Source organism: Tinamus guttatus, unplaced genomic scaffold, assembly GCF_059628265.1.
Source record: "Tinamus guttatus ecotype Peru unplaced genomic scaffold, ASM5962826v1 Tinamus_guttatus_pri_ptg000002l, whole genome shotgun sequence".
Classification (NCBI taxonomy): Eukaryota; Metazoa; Chordata; class Aves; order Tinamiformes; family Tinamidae; genus Tinamus; species Tinamus guttatus.
This window is the reverse complement of record NW_028288536.1, coordinates 2,130,050-2,153,635: the sequence shown is the minus strand read 5'-3', so window position 1 is coordinate 2,153,635 and position 23,586 is coordinate 2,130,050. Positions and strand designations below refer to the sequence as shown.

At 37.5% G+C, this 23,586-nt stretch overlaps 1 protein-coding gene across 1 annotated transcript in view; it reads right to left on the bottom strand.

Annotated features, from left to right (window-relative positions):
- Positions 1-489: 489 nt before the first annotated feature.
- The window catches only part of VWA3B (von Willebrand factor A domain containing 3B), a 65,863-nt gene continuing 42,766 nt past the window's right edge, over positions 490-23,586 (bottom strand). The window contains exons 18-27 of the mRNA XM_088528932.1: positions 23,358-23,397; positions 23,080-23,236; positions 20,539-20,657; positions 17,931-17,981; positions 16,001-16,205; positions 7,657-7,777; positions 6,512-6,636; positions 4,658-4,795; positions 4,048-4,145; positions 490-751 (exon numbers count right to left, since the gene is read on the bottom strand). Of these exons, the coding sequence (XP_088385058.1) occupies positions 490-751; positions 4,048-4,145; positions 4,658-4,795; positions 6,512-6,636; positions 7,657-7,777; positions 16,001-16,205; positions 17,931-17,981; positions 20,539-20,657; positions 23,080-23,236; positions 23,358-23,397 (1,316 nt within the window). The remainder of the gene's footprint in view (positions 752-4,047; positions 4,146-4,657; positions 4,796-6,511; positions 6,637-7,656; positions 7,778-16,000; positions 16,206-17,930; positions 17,982-20,538; positions 20,658-23,079; positions 23,237-23,357; positions 23,398-23,586) is intronic.

Here is a 23,586-nt window from a genome sequence, read left to right as displayed (position 1 = left end):
CTAAAAGAGCCACTGCAGTAACCGATGACCAAATTAGCACTTATGATCTTGCTTCTTTTTTCAGTCTTTTGTTTTTATTAGATTTGCCCAGACAATTAATCACTGGGCCTCTAAAAGTCAGAGGATTGACAGGATTCCATTTACACTCATATAAGCACACAGAACTAACAGAAGTGATAGGCTTATACAGTAAAATAAGAATGTGATAAATGTAACAGTTCTGAAATAAATAAGACAAAATTACACATCAAAACACTGATGAACCTAATACACACTTGTGAGAGTGAAAAGATATCCAAACTATTCAGGTAATAGATAATATAGGAGAGGAATATGTGGGAAGATTATGCATTGCTCAAATAAGCCAAATCCCATAGCCATCCTATTATGGTCTAACATCCAGAAATGATAATGCAGAGCCTTGGTTCCTTAGGTGGACATAAACTGAAAGCCTATGAGATCTGCTTAATCTCTAATATTTATAGCTTTCTACAGCCTAGTTTTTTTACCTTCAAATTCCTCTTCATTATCAGGCAGTATTTTTTTTTCCCTGTGTTTTATTTCCCTCCTGGAGATAAAGAGAGGATCACCAGAGTCTAATATTCTCTCCTTGGGATGTTTTCCTTCCTCTGCTCTCCTCTTCTTTTTCTTTTTTCCCGTGTGCTCTTTCATAATATTTTTCTTTGTTTTCTCTCCTGCTTCATCTCTCAGAGATGAGTGAGGATGGGACTTCTTGGCCTCTTTGTCCAGACTAGAAAATCAGAGAAAGAAGTTCATTAAATTAAAAGTTCACATACCATATACTATATCATATCTTTTTATATTACATTGATTTCACCTTCTCCCACATCTCACAGTGCTGAAGAAAGAAGGGTTTTTCATCCTCCTGACCACTTTTCAGGTTTTACAGTTCCATTTCCCTTTTAGTTACAGAACAAGTTAAGGATCGTCTACAACACAGAATGGATTGTTTCTCTCATTTCTGTAGACAGGGTGTATCATCTTGCTTACTTACTGCATGTAACCTTTTCTTTTTCTGTTTTTAGGTCACATGTTAAGGAACAACAATAAAATGATTTTTCCCATGACAAATATGTGGCTTTACAGAGAACTCAAAACAAAACAAAAACTTGCTGAAAATGTTACAGAGGAACTTACTGAACAAGTCAGTGCTTTGTTGGAGCCTGTCTATTCATATCTTACAAAACAATTTACTGCACAGTCATAGCTCCAAAAAGTAAGAAATCAAAAATGATGTTAACTATAAAAGCTCTAACTCACTGGGCTTCAGTTCTTAGAGAGTAGGCTACAAATCAACCAGAACTAGAGATGATACATAATACGGAAAAAGAGGATGGGGAGGAAAATGTTAAAAGAGATGATAAAGTTGTGAGTATGCAGCAAAGCTGCTGTGATTCTGGCAGCAGAAGGGGAGCACTGTGGCTCAGTACTGATCACTGAAGTCTTTCAGTGCACCTGACCTTACCTGGGGTAAGGTATATGCTGCCTATGTGCTAAAGGTTGCATCATAAACTCTTTATGTATTTTATCCAACACCAAAGAGGCTTATGAATCCCAGCTGCTCCAATATGCCTACTCCAGGGTTGTAAGTGGGCATCTGAGTTAAATGAGTGTCCGTTATAGCTGCTGTTCCCAGGTATGTGCTGCCTTACACATCTCGCTGCATTGTGTGCTCCAGATCTCTGTATCCATGGAGCTGAGGCATTTAAATTCCACTTACACAGCTGCCAGGTGTTCGGGTGCTACTGTCCTGAGTGACCCAATATCCCTTCGAGCATCCGGGCCTTGGCTTCTTTAAAACATGAGTGATCAGATGTACATAGCATCACTTGCAACAATATGTCTTTAATAGGGATAATTTGAGGACAAACTATCTGAACAGTGCTATTCTCACAGACATTTTACAATGCAAATACTATACTAAAATAGTACATAAATTGTCATTTCGAATGTTCTGCTTTGTTTTTAAAAGCTTCAGCTCTGGAGAGAAAAGAAACAGAAATGATATAGTGACAACTTTAGATCTTAAAACAGCAAAGACACTGGTACCCTCAATAATTATTCTTACAAAATACATATTTCAGGGTACACTAAGAACTGTTTCACTTAGTTGAGCTTACAGGGAATAGAATGAATGCCTTAACTAAACTTCTATTATTTTGTGCTGCAGGCAAAATATATATTTTTTAATATTTTATTTATATTTCATTAATTTTACTCATCTGCTATACCAACTATCAGTGTTTATATGAGCAAACTAATGTTTACTAGCTGGATACCCTATACAGAAATTCCAATTAGTAAGACTTGAATATGTAGTTTCACATGCTGTTTTACCCAGAGAGCTATCAGATTTGATATCCCTTCATTTGAAATTTAGATCTAATGAGAACTATTATTTTTCGTTTGCAGAAATTTAGTGCATTTACCTCAGTCAGTTCTCTCCTCTATTTGCCAGGGACTAACTCAATCTTCTCATCATTGGTACATAACAAGGGCAAGTCAGCTTGCCAATAAAGTCTATGTTTGGAAAATGAATATCAAATTCGATATTACAGCACTCAATTACGAAACAAAGCACACAGAAGGAAACTCATTCTTATTCCATATGTATTTAGTCATATCTTTTATTAATAAGGTATTTTTATTTAGAATATAATCCAGCTCTCAGTGTAAGACAGAATCTACTGATATTCCTAGATGACACCTCTCTATTTTCAACGGGCTGTAAGTATTGAGTGGGAAAGAGATCGTGGTTTTAAGGTTTACTTCTGGGTGAAAACAGGCTTGTTTAGCATCATGTAGATGATCTGACCTGGAAAAAAAGGGCATTAATATATTTCCATATGAGAAATTACACTGCTCAGTATAATTTTGGATTATTTGCAAAGGGACATAATTTTTTACACTGATAACCATATTAGGGAATTTCAATAAAAGTTGAATTTTAAAATTGACTTTAAAGGTGGGATTCGTCCTGTTCATGTAGCCTCTTGAGAATAAATCTCCCTTGACAGGGATTATCCAACTCTTTGGCAGCAGATAAAGAGGGAACAGACATAGAGCAGATAAAGAGGGAATCATTCAGTCTAGAATCCCTATGGCGTGCCAAGGCAGGTGGAATATTCAAAATAAAATGTAATGAAACTATGCAGCTCCTTCTGGCAGCTTGTGGATATTCAAAGTTCATAGGGCTTCAAAAAGGTAACTGTACAAATCTGCAGATGACTCCCATTCTGCTTCTGAAAATCCTTAACTCTTAAATGGCTGCAGGCCGGGATTATGTTCTGAGAAATAACCCTAGATGATTGTTCTGATCTTATACTGCTTCCTAAAATCTGATGTTGGTAGCTACTAGAGACAGCTGGTACTCTGGAAGTTACTTCAAACAAACATCATTTCAAATGCGTAAAACTAGAACTTTATTAAAAAAAAAAAAGAGAGATAGTAATTCACAATCACTTGGAACCACTGCATGCTCAATGCACTTCTCACATCAGAAAAAAATCAGCTCTATTCTATAGAAGTTTTGCAGAACTTAAGTAGGGACTTATATTCAAGTCAGGTTACATGCACTCCCTACCATTCCCCAGATTTAAGCCTAATACAAGACCCAGCAACCACAATCTTATGCATAGCTTTATATAACAGCAAATATATTGAATGAAAAGCGAGTTCTGACAAACATCCCACCTTGCAGGAAGGCTCTAACAACTTCCTACAGGTAAGTTTCAAGCCAACCCATCCCACCAATGTTTCCAAAATGGAAGTTGGGTAACTAACTGCCAGGTAGTAGAATGGTGAAACAGACAAGCAATGCTCTTGTCCATATGTTCTGTGGGTCAAGCTGCTTGGTCACATGGTTAGACTAAACCATATTCCATGAACCATATTCACAAAGACAGCAGCTAGAGTAATCTGATGGCACAGTACGTAGGGTACTCTGATGGTACCGTTGAACTCAAAGTGGAACATTTAGGATTCACATAAAATAAGTTTTATATTGTGAGGTTCAAGCATACTTACATCATATAATCCGCCATCTGCACCATTCTTATGTATCGGCAGGAAAAGGCATATTTCGTTTGGCTGATTTTAATAAGCTCACTTCTTACACAGTGTTCCTGCAATAATAGAATCAACACTCATCCAAATTAAATCTAAATCTTGGAAACAGTAAAGAAACACACATAAAGAAAAAACAACCATTTTAGCACAGGTATAATCAGCATCTGAATGATAAAGACAAAACGTTTCAAGAACAAAACACATTTTTTAATAATGCACTATGAAAAAAATAAAGTAAAATTACCATAGTGGCCTAGAGACAAACAAAATGAATAAATATTTTGCTGCATGTGATAAAATCCCCCTAAGTTTCTCATGTTAGCTTCATGAAGCTTTTGAAAGGTACCAAATAGATTACTGAGGAAAGAACACTTGAATCAAGAACTTCTCAACTTGTGTCTGTTAGAGGGCTTTTTGTTCAACCTTGGAAGCTGGCTTAGCTTGGTTGGCTGGAGATGGGGAATGAGACAACACCCTCTTCAAGCCTGGCCAATTATACCTGCATCCTTAAAACGAGAATCCTGGTACTACCACTGCCCAATTGGTTTCTTCTTACAAGTTTACTTACTTTCCTGTTGTTGAACAGCAGAACTGTGTAGAGTTTATTATCTGTTTCCACTCTCTTTGGTGTTGAAATGACAATGGCAGGAACATAATAATCATTTCCAGTGTGTGTCCAAGTCCTGGCAAACACGTAGTCTCCAATCTGCACACCAAGAAAGTATTGGTTTGTGAGAACCTGGTAGACCGTGAGTTTACAAGACATAGCTACAAAATATTGAGATTTTTATACAGATCATTGTTTTAACGTGTTCCAGTCCTTTAATACAGAGCTTTAAAGGCAAAGATAAAGGACTTGTTTCTCTCAGGTACTGGTCGCTCTTAATTTCCACTGCATCAGGAAGAGATCACAAAGCAAAAAATATCTGACAGAGCCCTACTTATTGTACCAGGGCTCAGCTGGAGAGTCGGACAGACTCAAGACAAGGAAACTCTTTTAACTCTTTTAGCTCCTTGAACTTTTCATTTATAGCAAGCTTTCAAAGCAGCCTTGGAAATTTTACAGCATGGCATAGGTAACTGACATATACAGAAACATTTTTAAATCAACACAGAAGTTGCAATTTCTATAAAATTCTGCAGATCTTTTCCCTAATGGAATATTTTCCTTACAGAAACCAAGAGCCACCTGTTCAAGATTTGATTTCAAGGGAGAAAAAAGACATGTCTGTAGCAAAATAGCTATGAAACTGCTTTTTATACCCATCATCTCTTTCTTGAGTAAAATAAGAATCAACTGAAAAAAAAGTTGTGATGATCAACTTGAAAAAACAGAAATGGAATAAAAAGAGTTTTTTCCACTACAGTTAGTATGGGCTAGTAAAGGGTTATTTGCCAGATTTAAATTATGCTATGCTAATTTAATTCTTAGAACATGCTGTACTTAAATGGCTCTCTCTGGTTCTTAAACTACCTGCCAGGAACCTGTTTTGCTGGAAAGAGCATGCATCTCCACAAAGGGCAAATAGGCATGTTTTATAAAGAAAATAATATACCTCAGAGGGCTGCGCTGCCATCCAGAGGGACCTGGACAGACTGGACAACTGGGCGGTGAAAAACCTCATGGAATTCAACAAGGCCAAGTACAAGGTCCTGCACCTGGGGGGGAATAACCCCAGACACCAGTACAGGCTGGGGACTGACCTTCTGGAGAGCAGCTCTGTGGAGAAAGACCTGGGTGTCATGGTGGATGACAAGTTGACCATGAGGCAGCAGTGTGCCCTCGTGGCCAAGAAGGCCAATGGGATCCTGGGGTGCATTAAGAAGAGCGTCTCCAGCAGGTCGAGGGAGGTGATCCTGCCCCTCTACTCAGCCCTGGTGAGGCTGCATCTGGAGTATTGTGTCCAGTTCTGGGCTCCACAGTACAAGAGGGATGCGGAGCTGCTGGAGAGAGTCCAGCGCAGGGTCACAAGGATGATCAGGGGCCTGGAACATCTGCCCTACGAGGAGAGGCTGAGGGAGCTGGGCCTGTTCAGCCTGGAGAAGAGAAGGCGGAGAGGGGACCTGATCAGTGTCTATAAGTACCTCAAGTGAGGCAGTGAGGAGGATGGTGCTGGTCTCTTTTCAGTGGTGGCCACTGACAGAACTAGAGGTAATGGCCACAAACTAAAGCACCAAAAGTTCCACATGAACTTAAGGAGAAATTTCTTAACAGTGAGGGTGACAGAGCACTGGAACAGGCTGCCCAGAGAGGTTGTGGAGTCTCCTTCTCTGGAGATCTTCAAAACCCACCTGGATGTCACCCTGTGCCACGTGCTCTGTGTGTCCCTGCTGGAGCAGGGGAGTTGGACTAGATGATCTCTAGAGGTCCCTTCCAATCTCAACTATTCTGTGATTCTGTGCAATTCTGTGATTCGTTTACCTGCAGACAGGGGCATGGCATAGCACCCCCTACAGATATCATGAACTTCACAGGAACAGTCCAGGCCTCCCCATGGACGAAGTCAACAAGTGCATGGGTAGAACTGATATTCTTTATCACAGTTCCTAAAAAAAGAACATAATAAAATATTAAAATGGTTTTGTTTTTACTCCTTGTGGAAAACTTCAAAAAATCATATAAACTGTCACATGTCACTGAGGGCAGACAGACACACTGTGTCAGTACTAAATATTCCCCATTTCCATCTGTATTTGGCTTTCATTTAGCCAGCATATGTGCTAAGGAAATAAGGGAAATTGTGCCTGAATGCAGCCCTAGTAAACATCCTTAATAACACAGCTGTTATAGAACCAAAAAGGGCAATTTTCTTGCTCAGGAATGAACTTCGCAAACCTGCCAGCCAGCTGATTGCTGGTGAGATGAAGCTATTACTAGAGGTAAAAATACGGAGGGGGAAAAAAAAAAAAAAAAAGTGAAGGTAGCATAAAAATAATGGACTTTCCCTCTACACACACCCACACACACATACATAAGACATCTGCAGTTACATTTTTTATACGGACACACAGAGCAATCTCAAACATGGACAATCCAAAAAAAAGAAAAAGAAGAAGAAAACTGAATTGGCCAAAATACTTTATTTTTCCTGTAGCAAAGTCTCTGCATTAGTTTTATTTTTCTAATGAAACAATACACAATTTTACATGACAATCAGTCTGTCTTAAAACTCAACAAAATGGCAAAGCCATGTGATTAATTATGTCTGCAATGCCAAAACCTTGGCCTTTTCCAAACACTGAAAAGGAAAAACCCAGCAAGCACCAAAGGAGAGACAGATACTCTCAGCTACCTCTAGTGTGTGCCAGGTACTGAAAAGCATTTTTCTCCCACTCTTCTTTTATAATCCCATCTTTTAGCAGATCTGCATAGTTTTTGGACCTCACACAATGTGATTTTTTATAAATGTATATAAATGCATGTACGAAATACATATATTCATTTTTATTAACATGGAAGCACAATAATAAATCTAATGAAAATCAAACTAGCTAAATATGAGCAAAAGTAAAGTTTTATTGGAACTAGGAAACTAAAAATACTTAAAATGGAAAAAAATATATTACCTGGATAATAAAATCCGGTGATGTCTGATCTTGCAATCACCTTTTGGCTTCTGAGAGTCAAAAATACTTTACCTTTTTGTCTTTTTTTAGACTGCGACTTTACACCTTCTTCTTCAAGTCTCTGTAATTTGATATAAATTTTTTTTTTACAACTACCCAGTCACGCTGTATTTATACTCTGGAATTAACTAAAATTAATGAAATATGATGTTATGAATTCTATTAACAATTCACAGTGCATTATTTTAAACAATCAGAATAGTTATCATAGAGCTAGGTTACAGTAAGTACTCATGGATAAGATCATCTAACAGTTTTCACCAAAAACCTGTTTAAATGGTTATAATGATGTGGAAATTTACCTTAATGAATCATGAATCTGGCTCACATTTTTTTCTAGGAAAAAGTTTACAAATTCAGATTTCCAAGAATGAGATAAAGAAAAATCTAATTATTATACAAAATAAGTGAATATTGAATACACTTCTATTTCCTTCAGACAGGTGGGTTTTCATTATAATGCTTTTTTATTTAAAGTGTCTGTACTACATAGAATGACCGATTAAAAAAGTCAAATAAAAAATCCAAAAGAAAAAGAACATCTTGAAACTTCTGCCTGGATAAAATGATTATTTACAATCTATAACTTATATTTACCAAATATTTAAAGTTCACTTAATTTCCAAAATTATATTTTCAGGAATTTTGGAACATTACAGCCTAGCAAAACATTAAACCATATTTTCCAGAGCCACCACCGTCTATCATTCTACCTTGGTAGTTTGGGTTCTTCAAATGCCAATTCTTTTCCTTGGGGTGGAGCTCCCCATACTGTAGCTCCCAGCAGCTACCACAGCCACCATCAGAATAACAGGACTTACTGCTGAATTGCTCACAAATAAAACTGGCTACACAAATAAGTCTTGAATTTAATTAAGTAGGCTTTTCCTGAGGAAAAGTTTTTCTCCTTGGCCAATCTTTTTAAGGCACAAGTTCTTGAAAAACAGATGAAATTTTCTGTGGACTATTTTGTATTATTCCCTTTTAAAATGTTTTCCAGGAGGAAAAAAAAAGTGTTTTTCAATGGGTTTCAATTGGCTTCTAAGGCTCTTTTTCAGTGCTATAACTGTTTAGTTGAGATATTCTTAAGAACAGAGTAGGTGTATGGACTCAGACCAAATATGCACCCAGCTGCTTTCTTGCACGTGGCCCAGGCCAAGAGCACCAAGGAGCATAAGAACAAGCACGTTCTTACTTGAACACTCTCCCAAGCTCCAGTAATTCATTGATCAGGATCTTCCCGAGGCAGAAGACAAAGTGTTTGCATTTAATAGTTTGATACTCTCCTTGTGTGACGTTTTTGAAGATATGTCTATGTTTACAACGCACAACATCCTGCTGCAAGCAGTTTAACACCTTAACAGTGTGGTGTGTGAAAAAGCACTGTTATTTTGAATCTGTCACTAGCTAAATGCATTTGAGCTCCTATTTCTCATACGGGAAAAGCCAATGAATATTCATTCTCTATTCACATTTACACATCTTGATTTCATAGCTCTACCACACTCCCTTCCGAGCCAGCTCTCTTCCAGTCTACTGAGTCTATTATGAAGTGTCAGCATATGCAGAAGCAGCTCCAAACCTCACCTAACTCCTCTTGCCAGTTGCTGTAGCCTTTCTGCTCTACTTGCTCCATTTTGAAGAGGGAAAATTGGAATTACGGCCAGTATTCAAGGTGCGGGCACACTCTGGATGCACTCAGTGCTGTAACGCTTTCAGACCTCTCCTTTTTCTGCTCCATTCTTAATGAGATTTCTTTTCACTGCTATTGAAAACCCAGCTATTGTTTTTATAGATCTGTAGTACCCCCTAATGTTTGTTGGGAAGGGTACCAGTCAGCCCAGAGCCCAGCACTGTACCAACAAAAGATGCAATTTCTTTTTCTCAAGCGCTATTATTTAGAACCATGTCTCCCAATGATTTATAACAAAGTACTTGAAATTTCACAGGCTCCCTCACGCTCACTAAAGCCACAAATTTCCAAATGGCAATCTACCCTATCGAGGATGTTAATACAGCAACATCCTAAACTGAGGTGACTTGAATTTAGATCAGAAAATTGTTCTGATTTGTGGCAGTGTTTAGCATGTGTAACTGCAACAGGGGACATCTGGTTTGGAAGGGAGGAACTGCTCTAAAATGACCAGCTCCTGGAAAAGTCAATGTGGTCAAGGATGTGCTGCACTGCTCAACCTGGACATCCTGAATCCTTCATCATTCTGGTCTCAGTCAGCATCTACCTTGCTTCCCCATCTGCAATATGAGGGTAATAACACAATTTTACATCACAAGGGGTTTTGTGAAAACAAGGTGACAAATTACTTCAAAAGACTAAAGTATTATAATGATAAAATAAAAAAGGTTCATAAATAAAAGGTAACCATGTGTTGCAGTTCAAATGGCTGCAGCAACCTGGTTCAGGGACGGCACGGCGACCACCCCCAAGCCACTCGGGCCATCAGCTAGTTGACACCAATGTGGTGGACGGCAAATAGCATTTATTGATGGGTAACAAGGTGTTATATAGCTAGGTTTACAACGTCACATCCGTCTGCTTACACCATAGACTAAACACTATTGGCTATTAGGGGCCCTATCTTTCCATACAGCACGATATCTTCCGGCCGCCGTTCCCTAACTATCTGCAACAACCATGCAAACCATTTGGTCCAGGTATCAAATGCATGGTACACAATTTAACACAATTTAAAAATCTCTTACAGCAGGTTTGGGGAGTATCAGGGAATTATTTGCATTTGTCAGAATGTGAAAGGATACTTCCCATTTTTGCTTCCTGAGAAAATTATGAATATTGATGATACAAAAGCCTAATCTTTCTGATAATTAAATATTTTAGTAATATAAAATAACAATTTTATTTTACATCTGCTACAAGACTACGAAATTATTTATTGAATAAAAAGACATTATTCCCTCCATAGTTCTCACAATGTTCCTAAATATAAATTATATATATTAAGATACAAAATATATTTATATTCCTAAATATAAATTACAAGCAAATGCAAAGTTAAATAAATCAGTTTCCCCATTAATTTTTAAAACATTCAGTAGCCCACATTAGGTAAACAATTTGCAGCATCTGTCTCTAGCATTGCTCCCTTGAATCAGAAAAAAACATTTTTTCCATTGATTTACACTTCATTTACAAATTTTATTTCTGAAGAAAAATACCCATAACCACAGACCTCTTTAAAAAAGCCTAATTGCTAGGGTGAGAATGGCATGCATCCTTGTCTGATGACATTTTTCCCTTAAAGATATATTTGCTTTCAATACTAGTTTTGCCCTAACGGAAGATAAGGATGTGAAAGACGGATAACTAAACTGTTTGTTCTCAGTTTCACTCTAAGTATTTAATAACCCTCACAAAAATCACAAGTAGTGCTAAAAATTCCCCCCCAAATAAATAAAACTCAACAAAATACACAGGGAAATATTTTAAACAGGAGATGCATAGTTTCCTAGTTTTATTCTTGACTTCTATAGAACATAAATTATACCGACACCCAGCCTTTCCTGTTAATCCCAGAATCACAGAATAGTTGAGGTTGGAAGGGACCTCTAGAGACCATCTAGTCCAACCCCCCTGGTCCAGCAGGGACACCCAGAGCACGTGGCACAGAGTCGCATCCAGGCGGGTTTGGAAGATCTCCAGAGAAGGAGACTCCACAGCCTCTCTGGGCAGCCTGTTCCAGGGCTCTGTCACCCTCACAGGAAAGAAGCTCTTCCTCACATGGAGATGGAACTGCCTGGGTTTCAACTTGCACCCATTACCCCTTGTCCTGTCACTGGTCACCATGGAGAATAGTTTGGCTCCATCCTTTTTACATTCTCTCCTCAGATATTTATACATATTTGTAAGATCCTTTCTCAATCTTCTCTTTTCCAGACTAAACAGGCCCAGCTCGCTTAGTCTTTCCTCATAAGACAGATGCTCCAGTCCCTTAACCATCTTCGTTGCTCTACACTGGACTCTCTCTAGAAGTCTCAACACTAATGACCAGGCAAGCAGGCTCAGTGTCCTGTGCAATGGAGGGGACAAGGAACCACCATCTAACTTTAAACACATCTTTCCTGCCTAAGGTGTTATTGCTCTTTGCAACTGGCCCAGGGACCATTTCTGCTATGAAGGGGTCTAGTATTTTTCTTACAAAAAAAGCCCCATCTGATTCACAGGGATTTCCACTAGTGTCAGAGAGTCCAGCTCTGCTTCTGTTGAAGCCAATACACTAAAGCATACGAAGTGAAGCAGATTTTGCTTCCCTTTGCCATTACCTGCTATGCGTTAAAACTCATTTTCACAAGAGATTTGTGGTTGCACTTTCCTGCTGTAAGCAAGAATGGGTAGGAAATGACTACCCATAGACCTCTGAGTATATTTGTCCTAACTTTGGCATTACTACTACCACAGTACTGATTATTGCGGATCAACAGTGCCAAACAACTGCCGCTTTTCCCTTAGCGCGAGGCAATGAGCCCACTTTGCGCAGAGCATGGCCTTTTGATGACAATGGAAAATTTAACAATTTTAGATAATTATTAAAATCCGTTACAACTATTTTAATCACACAACAGTCGTTCAGCATAGCCACAAACAAGGCTATGTCCTGCACACTCAAGCTCATACTGAAGAATACACAGCACTTCTAAAACTGTAATCTTGATGAGAGGGGTTCCTTCAAAAAGAATATGGCTCTATTTCTTCACAGAAACTAATGTCCACTGATATCCAGAAGCAGAAATATTTAATATGAAAGGAGATGTTCCTTGCCACTCAAAGGCTGCATTAAAGCCTGGATATTTTAAGTCAAAGTAGGTAACAAGGTGACTGATACATTTCTCATTATTTGTATCTTCAAATCAAACCCAAGCGCCAGCCTGAAGTCAAAAGTCTTAGTCAACATGTTTTCAGTCATCAAAAGGAACTGAGCAGCAGGGGGATACAGTATACAGTTATGCCTCCAATTAGCTAATCATCAGTTTCCAATGGTTTACATTTTCTCTGATAATTATTAAATATGTTTGCTGATTTCCCCAAATATTTCCTTCTTGCATCACCAGGGACCTTCAGCCATCGCAGGGCCCTGTGCAGGTGGAAGTCTCCTTCATCCGCTTTGAATAAGCTAGGGATGTAACTCACCTTTCACAGACAGCAGCAAACAGAGCGGCCTGAACTCAACTCCCACAGAAGGTCAAAGCTCAGAGGGAGGATAACCAGACCATTAATTCAGTTGCAGACTTAAATAGAAAGCTCCTGTAGCAAGGACATCCAAAAAGGATTACTAAGTCTTCTAAGAACTTGTGAACATAATTAGGAACTGCAAGCTAAAAGCTAGGGGTTTTATTTTGAATTTTCATAAAAACAAAACAACAACAATAAAAGTACAGTAGACCTGTACAGTAGTTGCCATTTTTCTACCATCTCACTGTAGCAATATTCAGAATAGCTACTTCGTTGCTGCAATGTATTTCAGCCAGTAGTTTACTTGCTTGTATCCCTTCTGTAGACACAAATCACAGTCAAACAAACAAATCCTCTGACAAACTTTTAAGGAGACTCCTCTCTTTTTTTCCAGTTTTCTTCATTGTTTTATTTTCCCAGCACACAAACAGAATTCTAATTACATCTGCATTTCTACCTCTCACTCTTAAAGCCTTTCAGCTGCAGATTAGTAATTCCTAAAGACGCTGCTCTGCTTATGCTCCTAAAGCAGGTTGACCTGGCAAAAGCGATTGCACAATGTTAATCACATCATGTCTGGGAGCACACGCTGCTGTTCCAAGGAAAACTGCACAGAATCCACAAACAAGCTATAACAAACATGGTCAGAGTTGACACAATTTTCAGGCAGAGGACAGTCCCGTTCACTGCAGAGAACTCGCGTAGGTTCATATTGTGCTCATTTAGGTTTCACCTGACTTGCCTCTCCATATTAATGCATATATATACAAGCATGTGTTTATACACATACACAGATACATCAAGGTAAAAAATAACTAAGATGATCACCTAACCAGGCTCCTACAGAATACAAAGTTTACGACTTTCTTCAGCATCCACTTCATTTAGGGCAACCATGCATTGAAGTTCAGTCTGAGTAATTTCCCTCATTCAGTGAAGAAAAAGAGGAATAGAGGAAGAATATATAAGAATATATATAGGAATATGTCGGAGGAATAAGATGAATATATAATATATGAAAATATGTGAGCTTTATGATGAATTCTCTATTCATTTTTTACTTATCCTCTTTTAGAACTTAGAGATGTGAAAGAATTTCTATTTCTTGTCATTTTCCTAGTGAGCTTATTTTAGTATTAGCGCAGTACAACTCTACCTAGACTGCGGTTCTACAGGGGTGGCAGCATTGCCAATAAGGCATTTACTTTTGAAGCTTTTAGATGAAAAAGCTTGAAACTGAATGAGAGAAATATGTTGTTTTTTAGAGGTAAGTGGTTTGAATTTTAAAGCATCAATAGCGTATACAGAACAATACTGAAAAAATTCCACTGGGAAAATTAAATCAATTTTTAAAACTTAAAAGTATTTTTTGATTCCTCTAAGAATTCACTCACACACTCTATTGCAAAGACAAAACTCAGGGCAGAAGACCTAAGCATTATTTAAATAGAAAATATGGGGCTCTGGAAAGTAAGTGGGCTCTGTGGGGTTTTATATGTACACAACTGTGTTCATGTTATAAAAGTTATTATTATGCAGCATAACTTAATGGTAAAAGCCATTATGGTAGAATAAATTCATTTTCAAGAATAGCCTGAAAGAGTGAAAATAATGATAGAACACAATATTATAATCTAAGATATGTTTTCTGAACATACATATCACAGAAAAAGCTAGTATGACAGAGTATGTTTTCTCTTCCCATATCACAGCCTAAAATAACTTTCTAAGCTTATCTTTATACTTGTTTCTCTATATATTTCCATAGGCATTTCATCAAATTCCTCCAAGTAAAACAGTACTCCAAGTAATATCATCCATCAGGAAAGTATATATGTAAGATCAACAAAAATCTCAGACTTCAGTTGCAGTGTCAGAGCAGCTACATTACTTTGTGCAAATGAAGAAAATGGAATTAACGGAATGCAGAGGGCACTGGGTCTGGGCAGAAACAGATATCCTCTTTGGGACGTGCTGAATAGTAGCATCTGCAGATGCTTCTGCCTGTTGAGTACAGCACTATCCACAGCTGTGTGACTTAGACACCTATTCATGTGTAGACACCTACATTGAATGGACACTGAAATTTCAGTGAGTGAATGTGGAAGTAAAGGAAGTAAAATGCAGGACTGAAGCCATCTCCTAAGAATGCCTCACCCTTCAAGCCAAACAGGGGAGCTAACGCTAATGGAAGTCCAGCATGTTGCCCATTTCATTAGAGAACATTTCATTGTTTGCTGCAGATTATTATGTGCATTTTACATGAAGTTACTCTTAAAAAGCACTAAAATTCAAGCAATGGAGAAAACGGCTACCAATCTATGAAGCTCCACTTCCAAAAGCACCCCCTTTTTTTTCTTGATATTTTATGCATGTGTAGATTAATGAAGATCTGCAGAATAAAGTGCCACAAAGCTTATTTTGTAGCGATCTTTCCCCAACTCTTCTTTTTCAGCTGTCCTTGCAGAGAAAATAAAGTTATTTTGCTCAGATTTGGTTCCTAGAAAGCTCAATGGCTCTGGCTCTGTCAGCTCTAGAACTTCTGTTTACAAAGCAATATTCAATAGAGTTCAAATTTTTGGTATACAAAGGAAAGTCTACCTTTTCATTCAGGATAAACTTTAACTTTACTGGAGTTATATTTCATGCCTAATTGATTATTTGTGCTATACAGACGCCCTATCTACACAGTTGAAGTGCATATCCCAGGCAATTCGTCTGCTTTTCCTGTGTGCCTCGGGGGCGCATCTTTTTAAAAAAGTTACTCAAGTGCTGTATGACACAGTGGAAAGCTGTATCCCAAATAACAGTATTTCAATAGTTTTGCAGACCTGGCCAGTGTGGATATTTAGGTAGACACATAGACGACAGATAGACAGGAAAAAAAGTTCACTGTAAAAAGATAAGCAATCATTACAGATTGTTTTATTTTAATTACCTTTTTCTTCTATCCATGTGGATACCATTACACTAAGTGCCTAATTTATTGGCTATTACCACAGAATAAAACTCTGCCAGAAGCACATACTGAAGAGGAATATTTGAAAGAAAAATGTGTGTGTCTTTCTAATATCTTACCTTTTTGTTGTTTGAGCTTTTCTCAGTTTCTTTTTTTACAGCATCTTGAAGATCAGAGGCTTGTTGCTTATATGTTAATGCTGTCAGTATCTCATCTTCTAACAATATGACATCGTCATGTGAAACTGGCCATCCCAGTTTTTCTAAAGTCTCCAGCAAAGCTTCCTTATTCTGCATATACTGGACTGGTCCATCTTCTTTAAACCTTAATAAAATAAATAAATACAAATCAGTAATTGCATTTAGGGCAGATTTTAATTTTTACTGTACTTGACAAATAGAATCATGGAGTTTAAAGGCAAAACAAAAAACCAAATTCTTCTAATCCGATCTTTTGAATGCCACAGATTCCTGCATTCAGTTACTGTTGTGTTGAATCAAGTAATTGCACTGGCTTAACCATATGCCACTGGAAGACAAGTAGACAGCAAATCAAAGGGCTGAGCATAGGTGCCTGATGTCATTTTAAACGCCTTAAAACATCTGAGGCATTGACAAAGACCTTATGATCCTAAAATCATGAAAATGCTAGGCTGTTCTGGCACTTCTTCTTGGCTACAGCCAAGTAGAATCTAGAGCATCTAAAATGGTACTTATTAAGTTCTCATTTGCTTCATGAGTCTTGACTCACGCATCAAAAAGACAGAATCTTCTGCTGTTTGTTCTTCTCGCAGTCCTGTTCCACTCTGTTTCTACCCATCAATCAGAAACTTACTTCCATACATGGGTTATGGTTATATCAATATCTGTTAGACTGAAGGCTCATTTTAAACCTACACACTTAAAATACATCTACACAAGATGTGAATCAGCTACAGTATCAATGTTGATAAAGAAAGAACAAACAAACAAACAGAGCAGATTATTTAATTCTTTAAATTGCCTATTGGAAATAAGGTAGTTCTTTTTAGTAATCCCATTATTCCTCCAACTCTTCTGCAACCTTGCCAACATTTTAAAAATGTGAAACCTAGGCTTGCAGAGAGTGTTTAAATGTTAAATACTTATATTTATGCACAATTGTGGCATATTGTATTTTCTATTCCACTGCCCTACTCCTTCTCATTACTCAGCTCTCTACTCCTCCAGGAACTGTTCTGCATTGAAATCATACTGATTGACAGGGTTATTTACCCAGATTTTGTACTCTATTAACAAAATCCACTATTCATCTGGAACTGATGTAAAGCAAACTGATCTACTGAATCACTTCTTTCAACTATTTTGAACACAAATCACTTCTACATTAAATCTAATTTTCCCTCACAATCTCATATACCTTTTGGCAAACATCATCTAGTAATAGACCACAATTGCTAAAATTTCTTTGTTTCTTATATACCTAAACTCATGCCTTATATACATGGTCAGTCTTGCTTCAAATATAATCACGACTAAGTAAGTCATGATTATGATGAGTTTAGGTATATAAGAAACAAGTCAGATGATTTTAGGTATATAAGAAACAGGTCATAAACTCATGACCTATATAGCCATGAAGTAATGAAGTAATATAAATTTCCAGTGTGGTACATAGCTCCTGTCAGGATAAAAGTGCTTATAAAACCTTTGCAAACAGCCATTAAGGTGCTCTTTACTGGATGACAGACAATATATCAAGATGCCAAAGGTGATATTATGCTGCCCTCCGAAGGCCTGCCACCTGACACTTGATTGAGAATAGATTAGCACCATTCAAAAGGATTGCAAGTCCTTTCCTTTAAAAATAATCAGCACTGGAGAAAGGAGGCTCAGAGTTTAATACTACTCCATATCACATATCCCATTTTAAAGCAATGAACAGGCCCAGAATATTTGAAAATAAAACAAGCTAGTTACAGAACTAGTGACCAAAAGAAAAAAGAAAATGTGATATATTTATGACCAGCTTTTCAGAGGTGAGGTAGAAAACCAAAAGGTGACAGCTTACTTGTCTCGTTCATCTTGAGGTAGCGCTCTCCAAACAATTAGATTTAGGCGCCTATTAAAGAAAGCAAAACAGCTGTTGAGAATGCATTTCCTTGTACATCTGTTAACCTCAAAAGAGCAGCTGAATAGTTCATTTAGATTTCTGCACTGATTTGTATTCCAAGATCACTGTATTGTCAAACTGTATCATTCAGCTATGAAATTATCAACTGCAAGAGAAGGAAGGAAAACAGCATCTTCTGTCAAGTAGCAATATGACTATTTTGGGGTCATGGAAGGATTAGTGGCAATGACTGATTCCTGCCAGGATTTTCTATGGAGGGTTCAGTTCAGCACCACCACATTAAAACAAACAACAGAACTGATTAAGTACCAGTTAACTTAAGAACAGTTCCATTCATTAAACAGTTCCAAAAAATGTAGCCTGAAGACACATGGAGGGCAATGCTAATTACATTTTTCTGCCAAGATAACCCCTCGGTTGTGCCATTCACATTTCTACTTCACTAAACTCTGGCTATGCAGGAAAACCACTGATAGGAAAACAGAACTGAAGCAATGCAGTTCTGTGACTTTTTAAAAAGACCACAAACCCTTCTGCTTTTGCTTTCTAGATGCTAAGCTTTTATCATGTTGTCTACTTCACAGTTTTCTCTATTAACATTTAAACAGTTAAGCCATTGTTCAATTACTTTATTTCATTGGTAAAAATCTTTACCAATGATCCTAGTTGCTGTAACTATAGGGAAGTGAAATATACTTCAAAAACATTAGAACAGATTCATTGTTTCGAATAATTCAGATCCGTTAGACTTCTAGGTATCTTGTTTGATTTACTGTCACATATCCACAAAAAAGTGTATTAAAACCAGACCTTGAGTATGAATTTCTTGTTGGTTCATTTTATCTTCTAGAAATTAAAATCAAGCACTTTCAGCATGTAAATGACTTACTTAATTCATTCACAACCTGGAGTCTCGGTGTGCTCCACCCCCTACATCACACTTCTAAACCTGCCTCCTCATAACTGGACTCGTTTGTAAAAGCCTCTAGCTATACGAGATCATGCAGTTTGCAGCTTTCAGCCTTTTTCTCATTCAGTAGGCTCGTTGTCAGAGCATGAAATTACTGCCCTCACCACCTTCCTCCCTCTTTATTTGGTGCTAAAGGAAAGCTACATATGGGGAAGATACTGCCATGCTTTCTGTTGTTCTTCAAAGCTGCATGCACTGATATACTGTCTAACCTATGAATGCCAGAGTAAATTTGTGTCCAACCACCACGCACAAAGCTGAACAGCAGCCTTTGCAAATTTAATTACTGAAAATGCATTGTTTATAGCAAAATAGTTCATTTGGCTTGCAGTTTCACATGTAGAGGAAAAGCAATAAGAAAACATATTTTTTGTATCATTAATGATAAGGATCCTAAGGCAGGTCCATCTTTTATAGATATATTTACATGAGTCGGGAACTACATCCTGCTATTATAAATATGACCAATTAAGCCCTATGGGACAGTTTGCATAGTTAAACATTCCCACTCACCAAAGTTTGAGAGACAAGGGCCAATATTGTTACAATCCTAGAAAATATATTAAATACAGAATGAGATAGCACAACAGGGAAAAGCTTGAACATTTATTGAAGAACATCAGAAATATCTCAGCCTTTCTACTATAATCAGTGACAAAATGATTTGCTACAGAAATCAATGACAAATCTAGATTTCTGAGTTCATCAGATCACACAATAACAACAGTTTTTTTCACTGATTTCCATTAATATTAGACACTGTGAGAGTCATTTGCAAGTCAGAATTCTTGACTTTTACCACAGACAGAGATATATTTAGCAATAGGAAATGGGAAGGAAAAGGAGAGCTATGAAATGTTTAAAAAAGAAGTTATATGACCACAGAGATACAGAGAAAAGCTTGAAGAAGCCACACTGGAATTAATCAGAAAGCAACACATAACACTTCTCATCAAGGCTTTTTGTTTTTGCTTATGTGAAATAATAATTACTTTTGTAAATGTTGTTAGAAAAAAAAGTCTGATAAGACATCTCATCTCAAAAACCCACACAAAATAGACTAGATATCTAATGTCCTGGTTCTATTCAATTCTCAAATAAATAAGGCCAGTATAGACAGGTGCCTTGGTTATCCTCCTGCACCTATAGCTAGATTCTGGCAGAATATAGCTACAGGCTGGCAGAACAAAAAGGCCACTTATATTTAAATATAAGACTGTGCTTTCAGAAACCTAAATGTAGATTATAATCTTGCTACTACGGTATGTTCTGGAGGTGTCCCTTCAGCAAAGATTGCTTCCAGGTTTACTCTCAGAAAGCAAGCAAAATACTATTTTCTTTGTCATTGAAAAAAACACAGTATGAGCAACAGGGTATTTATGATCCCCTTGGCTATTCACTGGTTTTTCATTCTGTATTTTTTTTTAAGAAACAAAACATTTCTCCTACAGGTTAACGGTCAATTAATGTGTTTCAAAGTGTGGAATTACCCGTATGGGCAAATGTATACCCAATAAATCAGAAAAACCTGCATCTGGATTTTAAACATGGTAAATTTCTGATTGTCAGACTTGCCTTTCATAGGATTTAATTGCCTGCTCCAGTTTCTCTTTATAGGCATCAAGATTCACTGCCTGAGGATTAATTAGTGTGATCCGCTTCTTGTCACTGCTAACATGGGCCAGTGATAAAACCTATAACAAAATAAAAAAAGAACGACTTAATTTATCACGTTTCCTCCAAGAGAGCGCAGAATGCCCACGACTCCATATCCAAAGATCAGAACAGACAGAAAGGAAAAGTATGAGGAAAGAAAAGAAAGGCTGCAGGAAGAAATCTCGGAACACCCTAAGGAAACGGTCATTAGTCAGCAATAAGGATTTTCAAAATTAAGAAATCATTTTTATACTGTTAATAAAATCTTCTGAAATTATATGAACCCCTTACACAAGTCAATGGTTTTAAGCCAAGACAAAGCAAGATTTGTAATTACTAGCTAATTCTAACTAAATCAGTACTCTCCAAAATGTGACTTTAATAATGAAAGAATAGGTCAGAAGGGACACATGCGTGTCTAGATCATGAGTATACTCCAGATTGTATTACTTTAAAACAACACTATCTTACACTTAGTAGCATTTAATTCTAGCATAAAGACAGGGCAGTTACTTATTTAAATAAGCACTTATTCTGGAGGACCATGTTTTCAAAAGAATTAGAGTCCAAAAGACACAGAGAGACATTTTTGACCACCACACCGACTCCTGACAAGAACAAGGTGGCTGTTACCTACTGAAACCAGTCTTAACTGATTGCAGCAAGGCCGAGGAACCTACTCAGGCTGAGGTTCCTCACCGTCATGCAAAGCCCACAACAGAGTATCTCCAGCTTACCAAGAAAATAGGAAGCCATACACTCATCACCAGATCTTCAAAAGGGGGGAAAGGGGCAAAGACACAGAAAGAGGCCTTCCCATCTCCCAACCCAAAGTCCCAACGTTCTGCAGACTATTAAATTACTCAGAGTTACTCTATGAAAAGCTACTTATTTATCAGTGTCCTGACTAAGATCATCAAGAGAAAAAATTCAGAAACCATACAGAACAGCATGAGAATGTTACTCTCCCCAAAACACTTCTCTGCACATTATAGTGGAATGTGAAGCTTTTCCGTGTGTCAGGGTATGGATGACAAAAAGACAGAAGAACTTCAGTTTAGATAAAGCTGAAACTTGTGTTGATGAGATAACTAATTGGCAAACAAATAAAAAAAAATGGATTTAACGCATTGGCACTTTTCCGTTATATTTTGTTTGTGTTCAAATAATCACAACCTAGCTGGATTCCCAGTTACGTCTGCATTATCATTTTTCAGGAGCAGTGGTGTGACTTTATACTCCCCATGAGCAGCTGGCTGTGAAGTTGCAGACCTCTCTTTCTGAGGGCCTCTTCACTCTGATTTATCCACATCATCTTAGTGTCAGTCTACATCAAAGTTTTCATATTAGATTAATTTTAAGATCACTTAGAAGCTAAAGTTAATTGCAACATGACAGTGAAGTATGAGTTGGATAAAAGTGGACTTGGAAAGCTGAATGCCAAGGAACTGAGAGCACTTCTTGTCCAATTCCATATGGCCCTCACTGCTGGCTCTTACATTATTCAACCAAGATTTTAAAATGTCAGCAAGACCTTACAAATTCCCACAGCAACTGCAAATATAAACAGCATCGTGTCCTAAATGACTATTTAATACAAGTCTAGATAGAACATGAGGGATAGGCAAACATAAACACCTTATTACAGTATTGAAGAATAAAAACAGAATAAAATGTATTCTATATACATTACTAAGCTTATCATACATACTTTCAAAGTCATGAAAACTGCTTGCAAAGTCAAGTTAAATTTGACAAACAGATTCAAATGAAGGAAAACACAAGGAAATTTTTTGAATGTCAAAATGTTTGGGCATTTTATAAATTAAATGCTTACATTTGCATATCAAATGAATGCTTTTGTTTCAAAATAGCTCTTAGTTGGGAAACAAAACAAAAACCTGTTTCCTCCTTTTGCTTGATTTGCTAGCATGAAGCTTGAAGGAGAATGGGTACTGCAACTGATAAAGTAAATATCCAGAAGCTCCCAATGACCTACACCTACCAATATTAGGTTTTAATTATAGAATTATTGTCTTTAGAAGGACGTAGGTAAGCCCTGAGAATGCACCAATCCACAAAAGCCCGCACGATTATCTTTGGACTTAATGAGCTTAAAATATAGAACTCCAGTGAATTAATACACATCAGTAGCAGTTGTGGCTCACACAAAATTACTAACCACCTGATGGCCACACACTGCCATCAACTGGCAACTGTGAGAGAAAGATGAACAGCTCTAAAAGTTTCAATCTCTCCACTTGGTAGGAAATACTATTAACTATCAGCTGTATCTTCTTCCTGATGCATGAATGAACTTTCAGATATGCACTATGCATTTTGTGTACATCATAGGGAACATCAGAGAATTGAATCATGATATTTGCAGATATGAATAACAAAATCCTTCTTAAAACAATGCCAAATTTGGTTTGCTCTAAAACAGCATAAAAGCTTTACCTCATCAAATACTTTGGAACCCACATGCTTGTCCAGCACTGGTATGTAGGTAGTGCCATGAGGGACAGCAGTCGGAGCTAAGGCATCCAGGATGGTGAGGCGCCTGGCGACCAAGCCGTGAGTCCTTAACCAGCGAGCCGAAGAGGTAGCTGCACCACTAGGGGAAAAGAGACTCTAGGATGCAGCACGAGCTAGAAATGTAGTTGAGCAGTTCAAAAGGACTCAAGAAAAATATAAACTATCACTTTTGTGATATATTTGTATGTGCACAAACGTACCTTTTGCATGGTCTTTTCAAATCTCCCTGCATTTTCAGATCTGGGAAAAAAAACATTTGCAATGCATTAGGTCATGGCTTTTGTGCAGATAGAAGAACACACACTTACACTTACATAGTAATAGTATCACCTTTTCATTTTATTTATTTTATTTAGTAACAGTGTCACAAGGGCTGTACAGTAATGTCCATTTCAGTGGCTAAATTTATCAATGAGAATTGTATTTCCT